General features: G+C 36.2%; 1 protein-coding gene across 2 annotated transcripts; it reads left to right on the top strand.

Annotated features, from left to right (window-relative positions):
* The first annotated feature begins 3,429 nt into the window (after nucleotides 1-3,429).
* LOC121864206 (geranylgeranyl pyrophosphate synthase-like) lies at nucleotides 3,430-14,314 on the top strand. 2 transcript variants are annotated; one of them, XM_042363229.1, is made up of 9 exons: nucleotides 3,430-3,747; nucleotides 7,187-7,251; nucleotides 8,427-8,528; nucleotides 8,980-9,134; nucleotides 10,745-10,889; nucleotides 11,963-12,083; nucleotides 12,299-12,438; nucleotides 13,035-13,137; nucleotides 14,028-14,314. In XM_042363229.1, exons 3-9 carry the CDS (start codon nucleotides 8,451-8,453, stop codon nucleotides 14,231-14,233), a joined length of 948 nt encoding a protein of 315 aa, XP_042219163.1. In that variant the 5' UTR covers nucleotides 3,430-3,747; nucleotides 7,187-7,251; nucleotides 8,427-8,450; the 3' UTR covers nucleotides 14,234-14,314. The 2 variants fall into 2 exon arrangements, with proteins under 2 accessions (XP_042219163.1, XP_042219162.1); XM_042363228.1 differs by lacking the exon at nucleotides 3,430-3,747 and adding an exon at nucleotides 5,289-5,446.
* The last annotated feature ends 1,550 nt before the right edge of the window (nucleotides 14,315-15,864 follow it).

Here is a 15,864-nt window from a genome sequence, read left to right as displayed (position 1 = left end):
TTCTGGCATTTTTGACTCCCCTAAACAGAACACTGGCATACCTGTTGGACAGAAAACCCTTTATCCATGTTAGGAGGTTACCTTGGATGCCAAAATTAGCTAGTTGCTCAAGTATAATGTCTCTATTAGCTACATCAAAGGCTGATTTAAGGTCTATGAAGTCTGTTTGTGTCTTATCTTTTGAGTGAACAAGATATTCTGCAAAGCATGTTTGTGTGCTATGCCCGGGCATGAACCCATACAGATTAGGGGCCAGTTTGTCTTTTACTTGAAACATGAGACAGTTGAGAACAACCTTTCAAGGACTTTACACATACAGGGTGTGAGTGAAATTGGCCTGAAGTTTGGAGAGTTAGCTTTAGGGATTGGTACTGTGTTTCCATGAGTCCATGTCTTAGGCAGATTACCCTGTGTGAGGCTCATTTGATACAGGTCAAGCAGTGGATGGTTGGGGACCTCATTTAACAATCTCAGGGTGTTATAGGTTATGCCATCCTCACCAGGGGAGGATGATTCACCTGTTGTTAGTTCGTGGTGCGTTATAGGAAACTGGTAAGGTCTGGTGAGGAACAGGCTATTTCAATATTGAAACTTAAAGTAAAAGAATTGGAATTTTCTGGTGAAAAGGGGGGGTCAAGACCCCTAGGACCCCCCTGGATCCGCCGTTGACTCATTTACCTGAAGCAACCTCGTCATCGATTACGATGGACTGCCATAAGCAAGTGCGTAAATAGCTCTGACTGGAAGTAATTTGCTATTCTTCGTTTTATTATTTTTATAATAATATCAGTGTTTTCATTATTATTATTATTACTCATTGGACGTCTCCCATTATGTCAGTGTCTTTCCTTGTGCAATGTAGTCTTTGAGCTTTGAGCTACCTTTTAAAGCAATACTATACAGGTAGTGTGTGTGTGTGTGTGTGTGTGTGTGTGTGTGTGTGTGTGTGTGTGTGTGTGTGTGTGTGTGTGTGTCTGTAATAATAATAATAATAATAATAATAATAATAATTAACGGTTTATTGAAAGAGCTTGGCAGCCAGAAGGCTGAAAATATACAGTTACATATTTGGGGAATGGGTTACGAATTACAAATAATATACAAGTAACATAAGTGACACAAATGAGACATATAATAACTAGATGGGGAAAAGCTCAAACTACAGTTCATTTCAACATAGTGACAGTGTAAGGAGCAGTGTTTACTGGGAGTGAATACACTGATTTATTACAAGTTATTGATAATTTTTACAATGGTTGGGACTGGGCTGTTCTTATAGCGATCAGTTCGTGCACGTATGGGCTGGATGCGGTTGTGGTGTCGAACAGCAATTCTCGGACAAGGGATCTCAGGTGGTAGTAGGAGCCGGTGTCGGGGATGGTGTAGAAGCTTCTTACCAAATTTGCAGATGAGGTCGTGGTGATGGTCAGTGAGAGTCGAAAGGGTCAGTGTGTTGAGCGCTTCTTGATATGTGGAGTAGGAAGGGGAGAGAATAATCTTGCATGCCCTCTTTTGCACTTTTTCTAGGTGTTTACGTTGTGTGGCATTTAGGGAGGAAGACCAGGTGGGGAGGCATAGGTGAGCTTGGGAAGTATGAATGTTGTGTAAACACTGAGGAGCTCGTGTGCAGGAACTCCGAGGGACTTGAGTCGGCGGAGGAGGTGGAGACGGAAACTGGAGGATTTGATAACTTCACTGACGTGTGGTTTCCAATTTAGTTTGTTGTCTATGGTGACGCCGAGGAGCTTCGTGGAATCTACAACCTGGAGTGTGTTCGGACCTAGAGTAATGGAAGGAGGTGGGACATTGTCGGAGGAGAGGTTGATGTGCATAACCATGGTCTTGGTATGGTTGATGGTGACATGGTTGTTGGTGGCCCAGTTTTGGAGACTGTTCAATAAATCCTGAAGGGCGGTATAGTTGGGAGCAGAATTGTTGACGCTGATCCCAATGGTGGAGTCGTCGACATATTTCCAGCGAGCAGGTGTGTGTGTGTGTGTGTGTGTGTGTGTGTGTTAACTTTGTTGATCTTGTGATTGTTATTGTTGATGGAGGAAGTGGGTGCGGGGGGGATGAGGTACAGCTGGTCTGTGGCCTCGTGATGGTGACGCACCCATATGCTGAGTGTACATAAAGTATGCGTGCACCTACCCAGAAATATATACATACAGTAGATCCACATATATTTATTAACTGCTTTACACACGCATGAATACATTGCCTGGCTCACTAAACTGTACACTTACACTTCACGGTTTCATGTACACGTACCTGTACATGTATACTCACACAGACGACATATAAACAAACAGACACACATACACGTGGACGGACGGACGGACAGACAGACACACATGATGCCACTGGGCAGCGGGAGAGCAGTGTACCCTTCAGACGCACCCAGAGAACTGTCAATTAAGATGGTTATGCTCAAGGAGGCCAGCTTGGCACCCCCAGTCTGAGGCAGCTTTAACATGTTCACAGCGACTCACAAGGGTTTATGAGCTACGCAAGATATTTCAGTATGATAAAAGTAATGTACCGACATACATTAATAAGTCAATTCATTTACTACCTGCAGTGTTTATTTTCACACCAGAGGCTATGTAGCAAGTTCATATAATTGTTATTACATTAAACTGTGTTCTGGATAAAACAGCTTAAAAAGTGTTTCATAATCTCTACGTATACCATTACTGAGGTTAGATCTTTAAGATTAGGTTACTTTAGTTTGGATAGATTGGGTAAGATTGGTTAAGTTCGGTTTCTTTGGGTACGGTTAAGTCTGCGCACTACCGAAGTTTAATTCGTTAAATTGTCTGTATTTTTGAACACGTACATTAGTGTAAATATTACAGTATGGTCATTCTTTAAGTAATGTACGATGGTTTTTGTACGTTTTAAGAGATGTTATCGTTAATGTATTCATTTTTATACATGCCAACAGTGACCAAGGGAGGATGAGCTGAGCATCCTGTTTATCACACACCCACCTGGTACTCCACACTTATCTTTATTTCCCAAGGGTAGATCCAGGATTTCTGGCTAGGGAGGGTCTCTCTCTCTCTCTCTCTCTCTCTCTCTCTCTCTCTCTCTCTCTCTCTCTCTTACACACTTATAAATGACAAGAGCAAAACACGTCCATATTAACATTTCAAACGGGGAATTTAACTTTTAAAAATATATAGTTTATGATATATGTGAGGAATGAAGATGCTATAAGCCCCAATCTGCTCAAACAAAACTGAACGTGTGTAAGGGAGGTTTGTTGAGCGTGCGATTGCAAACCGTTAGCTCTGTGCAGCTTGTCAGTAGAGATGCCTGACACCAAAACTGACGTCGTGATTTCCTTATATTAATGACTAACATAAAAATACTCGTTAGTGACTTAAATTAATTACATGGATACGTCATACCGGATTGGATATTCTTTATAATTTGACGATCAGAAGAAAATCCATGTGTGGCAACGATTATCTAAAGTACGGGGCCTAGCCAAGAACAGTGACTAATAGCCAACTCACGCAACACTAGTCTCTCATTTAAGGTCTACCTCTTGGTGACGCTGCCCACAGTGCCTAATAGTAACTAATTTACTTTTACCATAGAGAAAAAAGTGCAAGCCATGTTAATCAGAGAAACGGGCGGTTGGAAAGTAATTTACGTCAGTATAGTAAAGATTATGATGGCTATTGATGTTAGCTACTGGATGTGCGTCTATTCATTCTTCTCGAGCCTTTCGACACTGTAAGTACCACTATTACCAATGTGTTAAAAATAGTGCCATAATAACGCAACGACCTCACAGTTATTGTTGTCTCATGAGGTTACAAATATATTAGAATCCCTTAACGCCAAAAGCAAAGTCGACTTTGGTCATAAGTATCATCATCACAAAAAAAAAAATGTTGATCCATGGCATCAAAAGTACCATTGTTACCCCATGACGTCAGAAGCACCATAGTTACATCACGACACAATAGTTATACACAATATGAGTAAGCCTACCAATGTTGCTTCATAACATTGTAAATAGTATTGTTACCTCATGATATAATTACCTCATCACCTTACTACATTATAAGAACCGTTGTTGCATTCTAAACACCACCCTGTCTAAACTGACTGGATTTACAGTATTTAAAATCCCCTACGTAGGCGTACCATTCAGGTGGTCCGCCTTTTAAATAGGCGTTTTAAAGGTGTACTGCTGTCTCTCTCCTGAAGCACTGCAGTTCTTCTTAGTCTGTAACATACACTAAAGACGGCCAAATTACTTAATGCAACGTCTGAAGGAGGGATTCAAACAGGCGCCGGCAACATATACTGTACAACTCAACAAGACTAGACCGTCTAAAGTTGCCCAATTTATCTACATACACTACGGGTTGTGATCTGATTGAAATGTATAGAAACTTCTTGGTTAAAATATACCTACCTCATCAAACTTATACTCGTCCAGCATGACAGTACTGTACCTTGGTGAGCTGGTGGCCACGCGACTGGAGACATCGTTACAGCTACAAAGAAGTTATCTGGAAAGAAAGTTCAGACATAAAAATCTTTGGAGTAAGAGATGTGACCGGCTAGAAAAATGACAAGTGACGAAGAGGATAAATAAGATACTGTATCTATATAGGGGGAGGGGGGCATGCATGCTGCTGTTACACTTACCTATCATTCTCTTGTAATCATTTGTAAACACCATTGTCACCTACATCACTTCCTACCATTGTTAACCATGACAGAAGTACAATACATTAACACAATTGCGTTCACAGTCCGTATTTCTGTCAGGTTAATGTTGGTTACACTTATTGTCGATCTATGAAAGTGGAATGAAAAGTAATACTTCTTTCCACTCACAAGGTGTGGTACTAATTAACGCTGACACCTGCCTAATGACTTTTAATGTGGATATCGTGCGTGGTTTTAAATTTCGCTTCAAAATCTCCTATTACGTGTATGTAATGAATTAATATTATATACCGTGTTCTTAAAGGGAAGTCCTACTGTATTTCTCTCTTTCTCTGTTTACCTTTATCAGTTTATCATAGAAAACGCATCAGATCAGCTGATTTTGCAGACGCCGAAAGTTGTTTGGTTTTATTTTAAATTAACCTGATTTCTCGATAAATATAAACTACATTGAAGGATATCACGCTACTATTTCAAAGAATGAACTGTTAGTGCATTTTAAGGCACTGATATATATGACAAACACGTAGAAATTATAAAAGAATCCATAGTATATAGAATACTGTATTTCGTTCGTTATGAAAATGAACGATAGGTAGTGGGACAGGAGGGCAAGGCAGGCGGTGTCACAAACAGATTTCAGAGGTTCCTTCTTGGCAGCTCGTCGGATGTATGATATATCCTGCTTCTTAATCGTGACACTACAAGAATTTCATTTTCGGTGACAGCCAACGTTCTGTATCTTTGGGTAAGTCACATTTTTGACCCTAGACGAAAAAGTATGGTTAAAATCGTGGAAATTGGGGGTATATACAGTACAGTATATGAGACTAGGTGTGTTGCAGTAGTGCTACAATCATTGATCAATGTTTTGAATGCTGCCTGCCAGGCCTTCCCTCATGGCTCACCCTAATACTGTACATGATGCAGGACTTATCTTATTGAAGGCATCGGTGGGGGGGGGGGTGCTTTGTCCTCCAGAATTTTTCCTCTCTTCATCAGGACATTTTTTTTTACATTTCGTTTTAATCTTGTTAAAATATCTGTCACAACTAAAGGAAAATTATGACCACATAAATATAAGCTTTTAACAATGTATAGTGTGTAGGTAAGCTTTCCTGTAATATCACATTAATACAGTATACAGTACATGAAACACTCATTACTGACTATCGTAAAATATTATCAGTTTTTCAGTTCTGTACATGTACAGTAAGTGTATATTTTTTTTTTAATAATTTTGTAATGAGATTAACAATATATTAATTAAGGTAACAGTTTAATTATGTGCTTTAACCTGCTGCCCCCAAAGCTAAGAAAAAGACAATTTAAATAATATATTAGTGACCGTAGCAGTGAGGCCTTCTTCGTAAACAGTGTAGCTATTTTATGAATTTCTATAGATAATTAAATAAAGGCCCAGATAAAACACGAGTATCATTAATGCTTGCTTTGCTATCACCTTAACTTATACCTGTAGATGAAATGTAAAAATTATATTTTATTAGAAAACAATCATGAACTTCCAATTGTTAACAAAATTAGTACTGTACAAGGGGTCTTATAAAATTTGACAGAATTGTGTCTCCAAATACTTTAGAATGCTTCCTCAGCTATTTTACAGTACTCGATGTTTCTCATGGCAATGGCATGATCTCTCTTACACATTCCTCTGCTTTGGAAAATTAATATGAACTACCTGGTACAGTATGTCTAATTTTAGCAGGCCTTGATCATTAAGGGTTGTCTGTGGTAATGTGTGTGTGTGTATCTCGCCACTGTCGGGTTCAAGCCTCGTTCCAGACACACATGGAAAGGGTGTTATCCACTGTGACCATCACTACCAAACATCACAGGTTTACATGACCCCAGTTTCCTCCTGTACTAACACTGGATAGACCAATCACCCGAAAGGCTAGTAAGCTGATAAATGGTGAAATGATAAATAAAAAGTCATTGATGGTATATTTTCCATTATCAGAGGGTCTTACTGACACTTGGCATATTTACTGTTAAGGTAAAGGCAATTTTTATTCTGTACTGAGTGTACATATCAAAAAGCCATGTTATTATTTACCCCTTGAAAATTATTACCTCCACAGAAATTGCACAGAACTCAATTTTTCAGAAATTATTCAAAGTAAGGTTGGTCCTTTAGTCAAATTTTCAAGTCACGTATCTTATAAATGAAGAAAACTGATATCCATATTAACCTGCCTAACCTTACCAAACGTTAAAATGAAAAAAACAAACAAAAAAACTTCAATTATAAATTTAGATTAAATTTGGTGCATTCACATTTTTAAGAGAATTGCATAATATGTGTACAACAAATTTAAAAATATAAAATATCTCGTGTTACCTAAAAAGAAATAGTTCGCCTCGGAGTAGAAACTAGCTGTTGAATTTACTGATTAAAGATGACATTTATAATTTACTGTAGTATACGTCTCTTTTTTTCGACACGTGACTCCTCCTTAATTTCCAGGTACGGCAGTATACAGTATCTGCCATAACAAGAACTCATAAATACATCAGTAACTTTGGGTACTGGTAAGTGAAGTATTGTACATATACTATACTTTTTTTACTTTTATCCTGTTCACCACTGATCGGCATATGTAACCTTACAGGAATCCATATTTAATGATTACTGGTACCTGTACCCTATTCCTGTACTGCATTGTTTCATTCCATCAGTCTTTCTTAGATAATAACCTCATCAGTATAAATTGAACTCAGGAGTGTCTACATAGTTATGGTGCAGGTTTAAATACATTCTGGAGTGAGTGAATGGTCAGTACTTGGCAATAGCGATGTGACTGATTGCCCAAGCATCGAACAAGCCGATCAGTGGTGAAAACAAAAACAAACAAATAAATAAATAAATAAATAAATAAATAAATAAATAAATAATAATAATAATAATAATAATAATAATAATAATAATAATAATAATGCTATTAGTGTACTGTACTGTACAGTACAATAGTATTCATAATTATGTTCATCATGGTCATCAGTTAGGAACAATAGTAATTTACAACTGGTGCAAAGCTAACAAGGTTATTCCCCAAACAAGAATTTACAAGATTTGGTTCATCTTAAGTATATGAAGAAGGTAAAAGTAGGTTTACAGTATTGAGGACAGTAAGTGTAATACAGTACCCTGTACCGGCAGTCCCTTATTTACAAACTTATTGTGTTCTTGTCTCTTGAGAATGTTTGTAACCTGAATCAATAATTCCCATTGAAACTACTCTTCAATATAAATAATAAATTTGTCCTTAGATGCAAGTGAAAACTAAATTTTTAAATAACACAGTAATAAAGAAGTTATAAAAATTGAAGAATTTGTTTTTTTTATACAATACTGTAATTTTCAATATAAATCTTAATACAATACCATATCTGAAGAATGAAATATAAATTAAGTAAGTACTGTATCACAGTGCAGTATGCCCACATATTGTTAATTTTATCACATCCATGTGTTTGAATTATTGCATTTCACGGCTATGTGACAGTTTGTTAAAAAAGTTGTGTTTGTGTGTAAGCGGAATGAACGTCCTAAAGACTGAAACTGAAAAGTAGTAAGTTAGAAAACGTTTATAAATAGGTCCTGAACATCAAATATTTGTTTTTAATATAGAAGTACATTACTGTTAATGCCAATATTGTTTATGTACTGCTGTAACATCTGATATTTAATAAAGACATCATTTCAGGTGTTCCTTGACAAGTTTACCAAAATGGAGAACAAAGGTAGCAATGCTGGCTTCAACATGGAAACCATAAATAGTGCAAGTGGTGATAAAAAACAAGACCAGGTGAGTTGTGCTGTAATAGAGGAATTGGGTGTTCAGGTAATTTGTGTCATTGTTGCCACTTTTGATGGTAAGAGTTCAATTACCTTACTAAGATGATTTTTTTGACAAGTATTAAGAATATCTTATTATGGCTAGAAAAAATTATACAAATAAAACACAATTATTCTGTGCAACTTAGGAGAATGTAATGATGATTATACAGTACAGTACAGTATATGGAAAACCAATTTGCGTAAAAAAATCACGTACATGTATGCATGACAAGTAAAAATACAAATACTCTTGTACAGTATTTGGAATTTACGTTGTTAAATATTTAAAGTGTAAAAGTTTAAAAAAAGTTACTTCAGCAATTTAATTTAGTTTGTAAATGCACATGACAATAATATTTACAGTATACTGATTCAAAGAAAACTTAAATTTACTCTCGTATTATAATTTCTTGTTACAGGTACTACTGCAGCCCTTCACATATGTCCTCCAAGTACCCGGTAAAATGATCCGGGGGAAACTTGCTCAAGCTTTTAACTATTGGATGAAGATTCCCGATGACAAACTCATGGCAATATCAGAAGTCATTCATATGCTTCACAATGCAAGTCTTTTGTAAGTTCTTTAGGGATACAAAGTTTTAATTTACACTTGAAGATGATGTGTTCAAGTAAATTTAAGGTTGGGAGCATAGTAACACTAGCTGCCCACACTGCTAGTAAGTTGATAAGTGGTGAAATGCTAGAATATAAATTGTTCCTTTAGGCCATATGAAAATTATTTAAGTTCGTTTTTTCAATGTGAATTAATAGATCAATTAACTTCAATTACCGAAACTTGAAAACCAAACAATAAAAGATCACTGTACTGTACTTTCAATAGTTTAAGTGTAAAACCCATTTTTAATTGTATCTTAAGTGCACAAAAAAGCCCTTAATTCAGCTATAGATGTGATATACCGTACAGTTATCATGAAGAGTAACAAGATACCCGTAATCTCTCCTCAACTTACGACGGGATTCTGTCCCGACGACTAGGTTGTAAGTCAAAAAGGCGAAAATAATTCATAGAAATTCTAAAGTGGGTGTCTCTTTTTCTTCTCAGCACCACGAGAACTCTCACTTTTACGCTTGCCAGCCATTTTAAATGGAATTACAAACGAAAATTTTGTCGGTACACGGTGCGATCACTGTACCGATCACTAACGTAGGGACTCGAAAATACGTAATGTGAAAAATATTTTATACGACCATGGCCGTCGTATGTCCGGGTTGTTGTAAGTCGAGGAGAGACTGTATATACTGTATATACAGTGGTCCCTCGGTTAACGAACACAATTCATTCCACAGAGTTGTTCGTTAACCAAAAATTTGTTAACCGAATCCATTATTTCAATGGGATATTGGGTAATTGGTTCCAGCTCACATTAAAGTACAAAGTAAAAAAAAAATGCAGTAAAGTACACTTACTTTGAGGTGTGTATGTAGAAGGTTCCTGGTTGATGATGATGATGGGAATTAGGAGTGGGGGTGGAGGAGAAGGGAGAAGAGAAGGAAGTGGGGATGGAGGAGAAATGACCTTTCAGGGGACCCATTCTTGATGCAGTCATTTCACCAATAAAATTTTAAGTTCACTAGGTGTAATTCAAGATTATTTTATTTAAATCAACACTGTACTGCGCTATATACAGGTATTATCAATATGTTAACTAAATTTCAGAATGATCAACAAAATCGATGTTCACTCCACTGTCAACAAAGCCAAACTGACGCCTGGTGGGTGAGTCAAGTGGCTGATGGGCGTACAAAAAACTAGTTCCCTGTACTGCATATATTATCAATATGCTAACTAAATTTTAAAATGAATAATAATTGTAATATAAAAAATGCAAAAATATAAAAGAGCACAACTTTCTTGATATTTACTCCACTGGAAACGAATGTAAACATAGAACAGATTACTGAATTGGCAGACTAGCCCATCAGCTGATCAACTAATGCTCATAACAAAACGTGTTTTTCGTAAGGATTTCATTAATCGAAGTTTTGTTCGTTAACCGAATTGAAGATACCTATGGGAGGTAATTCGTTAACCGAAATTTCGTTAATCGAACCGTTCATTAACCGAGGGACCACTGTATTGGGATCCGTCAGTAAGTACCATACATATTGGTTACTTTTAACCCGGGGGCTGCCTGTTCGTTACACCTCGCTTAATTCTTGCAGAATAGACGACATTGAGGACAACAGCGTACTGAGAAGAGGAATCCCGGTGGCTCACAGTATATATGGTGTTGCCTCGACCATCAACTCTGCTAACTATGTTTACTTTATGGGACTGGAGAAGGTTCTTGCTCTAAATCACCCTCAGGTATGGTACAGCGAGACCTCTATTTAACGGACTGTACTCGTATATGGGAGAGAATAGTCCATTATATCGAGGTTTTACAGCATGTAGAGACTTAATATTGTTGTGTAATCAAAGAAACAATGTACACTGAACCTCACTCAATTAATATTCATAATTTAATATTCTTTTAATTTTAAATTTTTTGTCAATACATACAGTTACTGTCTCCTTAAACAAATTCCCGTTATTCTAAGGCATGCCTCCTAAAAAAAATAACATGAAATACATAAGTGAAACCTCCATATACTAATGGACTTCTCCCTCATGTGATCACTTAGATGGAGGTTTCACATCTAACAAACTTTCCTCTCCATATTGTTCGTTAAATAGAAGTTTCACTGCATATATATATATATATATATATATATATATATATATATATATATATATATATATATATATATATATATATATATATATATATATATATATATATATATATATATATATATATATATATATATATATATATATATATATATATATATATATATATATATATATATATATATATATATATATATATATATATATATATATATATATATATGTATGTATGTATGTATGTATGTATATATATATTGGAAATACAATATAAGCGAGATGTGTGTATGCATAATCCTCATCTCACACCTGTTCACCGACTGAACACCCACCACCCAACATTAACTGGCCAACACTTGCATCTTCATCCATTTTTACCAACTTTATGATATTAAAAACAATATGTAATAAAAATAAAATAATCCCATACTCTCCCGTCTTCCTTATCAGGGCATTGTCTTGTGTACTTTATTTAGCTAGAAAGCTGAAATTTGGACGATGCAAGGAACAAATATTTTGGCCTGTGTCCCCCACCCCCCCTTACTTGTAATACGTACTCTGGTGGTGTACAGTACATTGAACAAACTCCTACTGGTAATTATTTTTGTATATTTTTCTGTTTTCAAATTACCCATCATTAGGTATATCTTATTAAAAATTCAAGCATACACCATTCTTAATGATTTTCTATGACATTTTATCTTCCACAGGCAACTAAGGTGTTCTGTGAGCAGTTGCTTGAACTCCATCGAGGTCAAGGGATGGAGATATACTGGCGAGACTCCTTTACTTGTCCCTCTGAGGATGAGTATCTCCAGATGACCATTAGGAGTAAGATATTTTCTGTGTTGGTATTTACAGGTTTACAGGGTCATTTCTTTTTATTTGAGAACCCAGAATGTTTACAGTATACATACCTGTAGTTGTATCACTCGTTTTCTATTCCACGGACCTTGGGGTGGTCGATACTTATTTTACTGACTGTACAATTATGGCCTTGATATAATTAAAACAGAATTTTCATATTTATTTTCTTGCATTTCTAGAGACTGGTGGACTGTTTGGTTTGGCCATTCGTTTGATGCAACTCTTCAGTCAAGTTCAAGATGACTTTTCTACAATCACAGGAATCTTAGGGCTCTACTTCCAGATACGTGACGATTACGGAAATCTATGCATGAAAGAGGTAAGGCCCAAGAGAGGAAACATTATAGGTAAGACACTGACAGGAAATCTGTACTTATTGATAGGATTTTAGATTTAGGTAAAAAAATTTTTTTATTGTTATTGAAATATGGACAAGTTTGATATCATTCAACAAGTACAGGAGTTGTAGGACATGATGTAAGTACCCCATATAAAATTGGCTATATAACCGAGGGCAGATTTACCACGTGAGATACAGTTAGGTGTTTGGGAAAAAAAAGATAGGCAACCCTCAGGAAAATGTATGGACAAGTTACTTTATTAAAACTATCCATTTTTATTTTGCACAACAAGTACTGAATAAGCAGTTTGTGTTCCTACAAATTATTGTCTGTAACAAACTTCATGAACACTTATGTAATGATGTCATCGCTCAAAACACTTATCTTCACAAAATTGTGTTGAGAAAATATAATGCCACTGATGAAGGATTTTGACAACCCTACTGAGACAACAGGAGTTAGTGTTCATTCTGAAATTCATCAATCCCATCCAAATACAGATAGTTTGGAGTGACTGTACCTAATTACTGAATAACTAACTAGTATGTGTCTATATTTATATTCTCTTCAACAGTACAGTGACAGTAAGAGTTATTGTGAAGATCTGACTGAAGGCAAGTTTAGTTTTCCAGTCATACACGCCATCAATACACAGCCAGATGACCAACAAGTTATCAGTATCCTTTACTAAAATAGTATATAAAAAAGGTGCTTGTATAATAAGATGGTATATCGTACAGGAAGTGAAAACAATGCATAGCAATATAAATATTGTCTAATGGTAGACCCTGCTGCCATATGGCATCACAAAAATTGTGACCAAGTCCCAGTTTGCTGATCTGACTTTCTGCCTCATGTACAGTACACACAATTGCAGGGTCTCAATTGTTTCTCTTACTATTGACAACACAACAAACATATATTGTTTCTCTCTATTGATCTTTTTTTTATTTTTTTATTTATGGTCCTTTATTATTATTAATAATATTGTTATTATAATTATTATTATTATTATTACAGCTCCTCCCCGACTTACGACCACCCGCACTTACGACCTGCCTCAGTCGTACCAAAATTTTGTCAAATTACGTATTTTCGAGTCCCAACGTCAGTACACAGAAAATTTTTGTTTGTAATTCACTTTAAAATGGCTGGCAAGCTTAAAAGTGAGAGTTTTGTGGTGCTGAGAAGAAAAAGAGACACCTATTTTAGATTTTCTATGTATTATTTTAACATTTTTGACTAAGACCATTTCGACTTACGACCTGGATTTGGGTCCCTAACCCCGTCGTAAGTCGGGGCGGAGCTGTATTATATTTTTGCCCCCAGGCTCTGATGTGGGTCATTGACCTGTGCCCCTAATCCCATAAAAAAAAGTACTGTACAATACAGTGAAACCTCTATTTAATGGAGAGGCAAGTCTCGTTATATCGAGGGTCCATTAGATGTGAAACCCCAACTAATGGATTATGTGGAGAGAGAAGTCTGTTACTTGGAGGTGTCACTGTATCATTTTTTACTCATATTCACCTTTGTGATTAAAAGTTCCCTTAACTACACCATTCAGATATTATCCGACAGCGACCAAAGGACCTTGAGGTAAAACGGTATTGTGTCTCCCTCCTTGAAAAATTTGGATCTTTACAACACACGCAAGAAACACTGAAAAAATTAGAAAGTGAAGCTCATGATGAAATAATGAGACTAGGCGGCAACCCTCACCTAGAGCAGGTCATGAACGAACTACGAAACTGGGAAAAGTTCAAAGAATAAGTTAGTGCTTTTAATTAACTCAATCTTTAGTTTTCTTTTGTATTTGTATGAAATTCATTAAAATTCTTGATATTAATATAATATGACGTTTTTTAATTATTACAATATATTTTTTTATTTTCTTCAATGGGTACAGTAAAACTTCTATGACATGCAACAGTATGAGTGCCATGTGTTGTAACTATGAGAGGCTATGCAGCTATTGAGGATATATTTCAGAGGCATCTATTTTCAACCTTAATATTGATTTAGACCTTAAAGATTATCAGTAATTACAGTAAAGTATTTCTAGTGCTCGCTTGAACTTGTATTAATAAGTACAGTGAAACCTATATTTAACCAACTACAGTATGTAGAGGGGAAATGTCCGTTATATCAAGGATCCGTTAGATGCGAGACCCCTCATCTAACGGATCCTATGGAGTTCTTTATATCATTTGTTTATGAATGAACTTAAAAAGCAGATAAAGGTAAATATTGTAATGTAGAATGGAACAGAAGTTGTAGCTCTGTAAGGGGGTGTAGACAGATGAGGCAGTTATCATGCAGGGCCTTCTTTATTTTTTTATTCGAGAACCTCAAATTATTATACCCATACTATATTTCAGGATGTGCAATAAACAGGAACCTAAAAACAGTCTGATCTTATCATTGTGAGGAACATAAATGTTCTTCATAATGATCAAGACTTTATTCCTACCGATTTTAATCTTCCTGTACAGTATATTGCACGCCCTAAAATATAATAATCATTAAAGGTTTTTGAATAACAAAATGACCCAGTAGTAGTCAGTGCTATTTACAGCATGACAGGTGCCCACCTCCTTTATGTATGCAAAATAAAGTGAAACTAGTCAAATTCTTTATCAGCTTCTTGCCTTATTACCTGGAAGATTTAAATTTTATTTTGACATGCTGAACATGTACAGTACATGCTACTGTAACAATTACAGTATATGAATTACACAGTACAGGGGGTATGGTGGCTATGGGATACAGCACATACATGTTTACTCCTAAAGGTTGCTAGTTTGTTGGTGGAGCACCCTCAGTCCACCTAGCTGTGAGTAGGTACCTAACTTTACAATAGTGAAGGTGCTAGCCACACTGCCTCCTTGTCTATTTTATCTGCATTGCCCACAATTAGGAGTCAGGCCTATGAGACCCACTTTTACAGTGTTGTCACAGACAGAACATATGCAGTACAATCGTACAGATTAATCACAGTACAGTCACATGTTGGTCCAGCATATCAAGGCACAGTTAACGGTTACAATATAATTCCAGTAATTACAAATGCTACCACCTTAGTTACATCCTTATTTGCCTAATACCTGTATTGCAATACAGTACTGTACCATCAATAGAGTCGAGGTATAAATGGTGTACTTTTAGGTGCAGCTGTCACAAAAACAGAGCACACGTGTTGCTTCAGCGTAAAATGTAAGAAACTAAATGTAGTCAAAGCAAGATGGTTATTCAAGTGGATTTTCAACCAAGCTGCAGCACCTTTCATAGCCTCAACACCAGTCTTATTGTTTATTTCTCAGTTGTAATATCCCCTCCCTCCCACCAAAAAAGACCTTCTTGGTACAGTATTGCACCTTTGAGAGACTGTAGCCTAGAGAGGT

The sequence above is a fragment of the Homarus americanus genome, unplaced genomic scaffold (genome assembly GCF_018991925.1).
Source record: "Homarus americanus isolate GMGI-L3 unplaced genomic scaffold, GMGI_Hamer_2.0 scaffold26351, whole genome shotgun sequence".
Classification (NCBI taxonomy): Eukaryota; Metazoa; Arthropoda; class Malacostraca; order Decapoda; family Nephropidae; genus Homarus; species Homarus americanus.
Note: the sequence above shows the minus strand (reverse complement) of the source record. Positions and strands in the feature narration are given on the sequence as shown.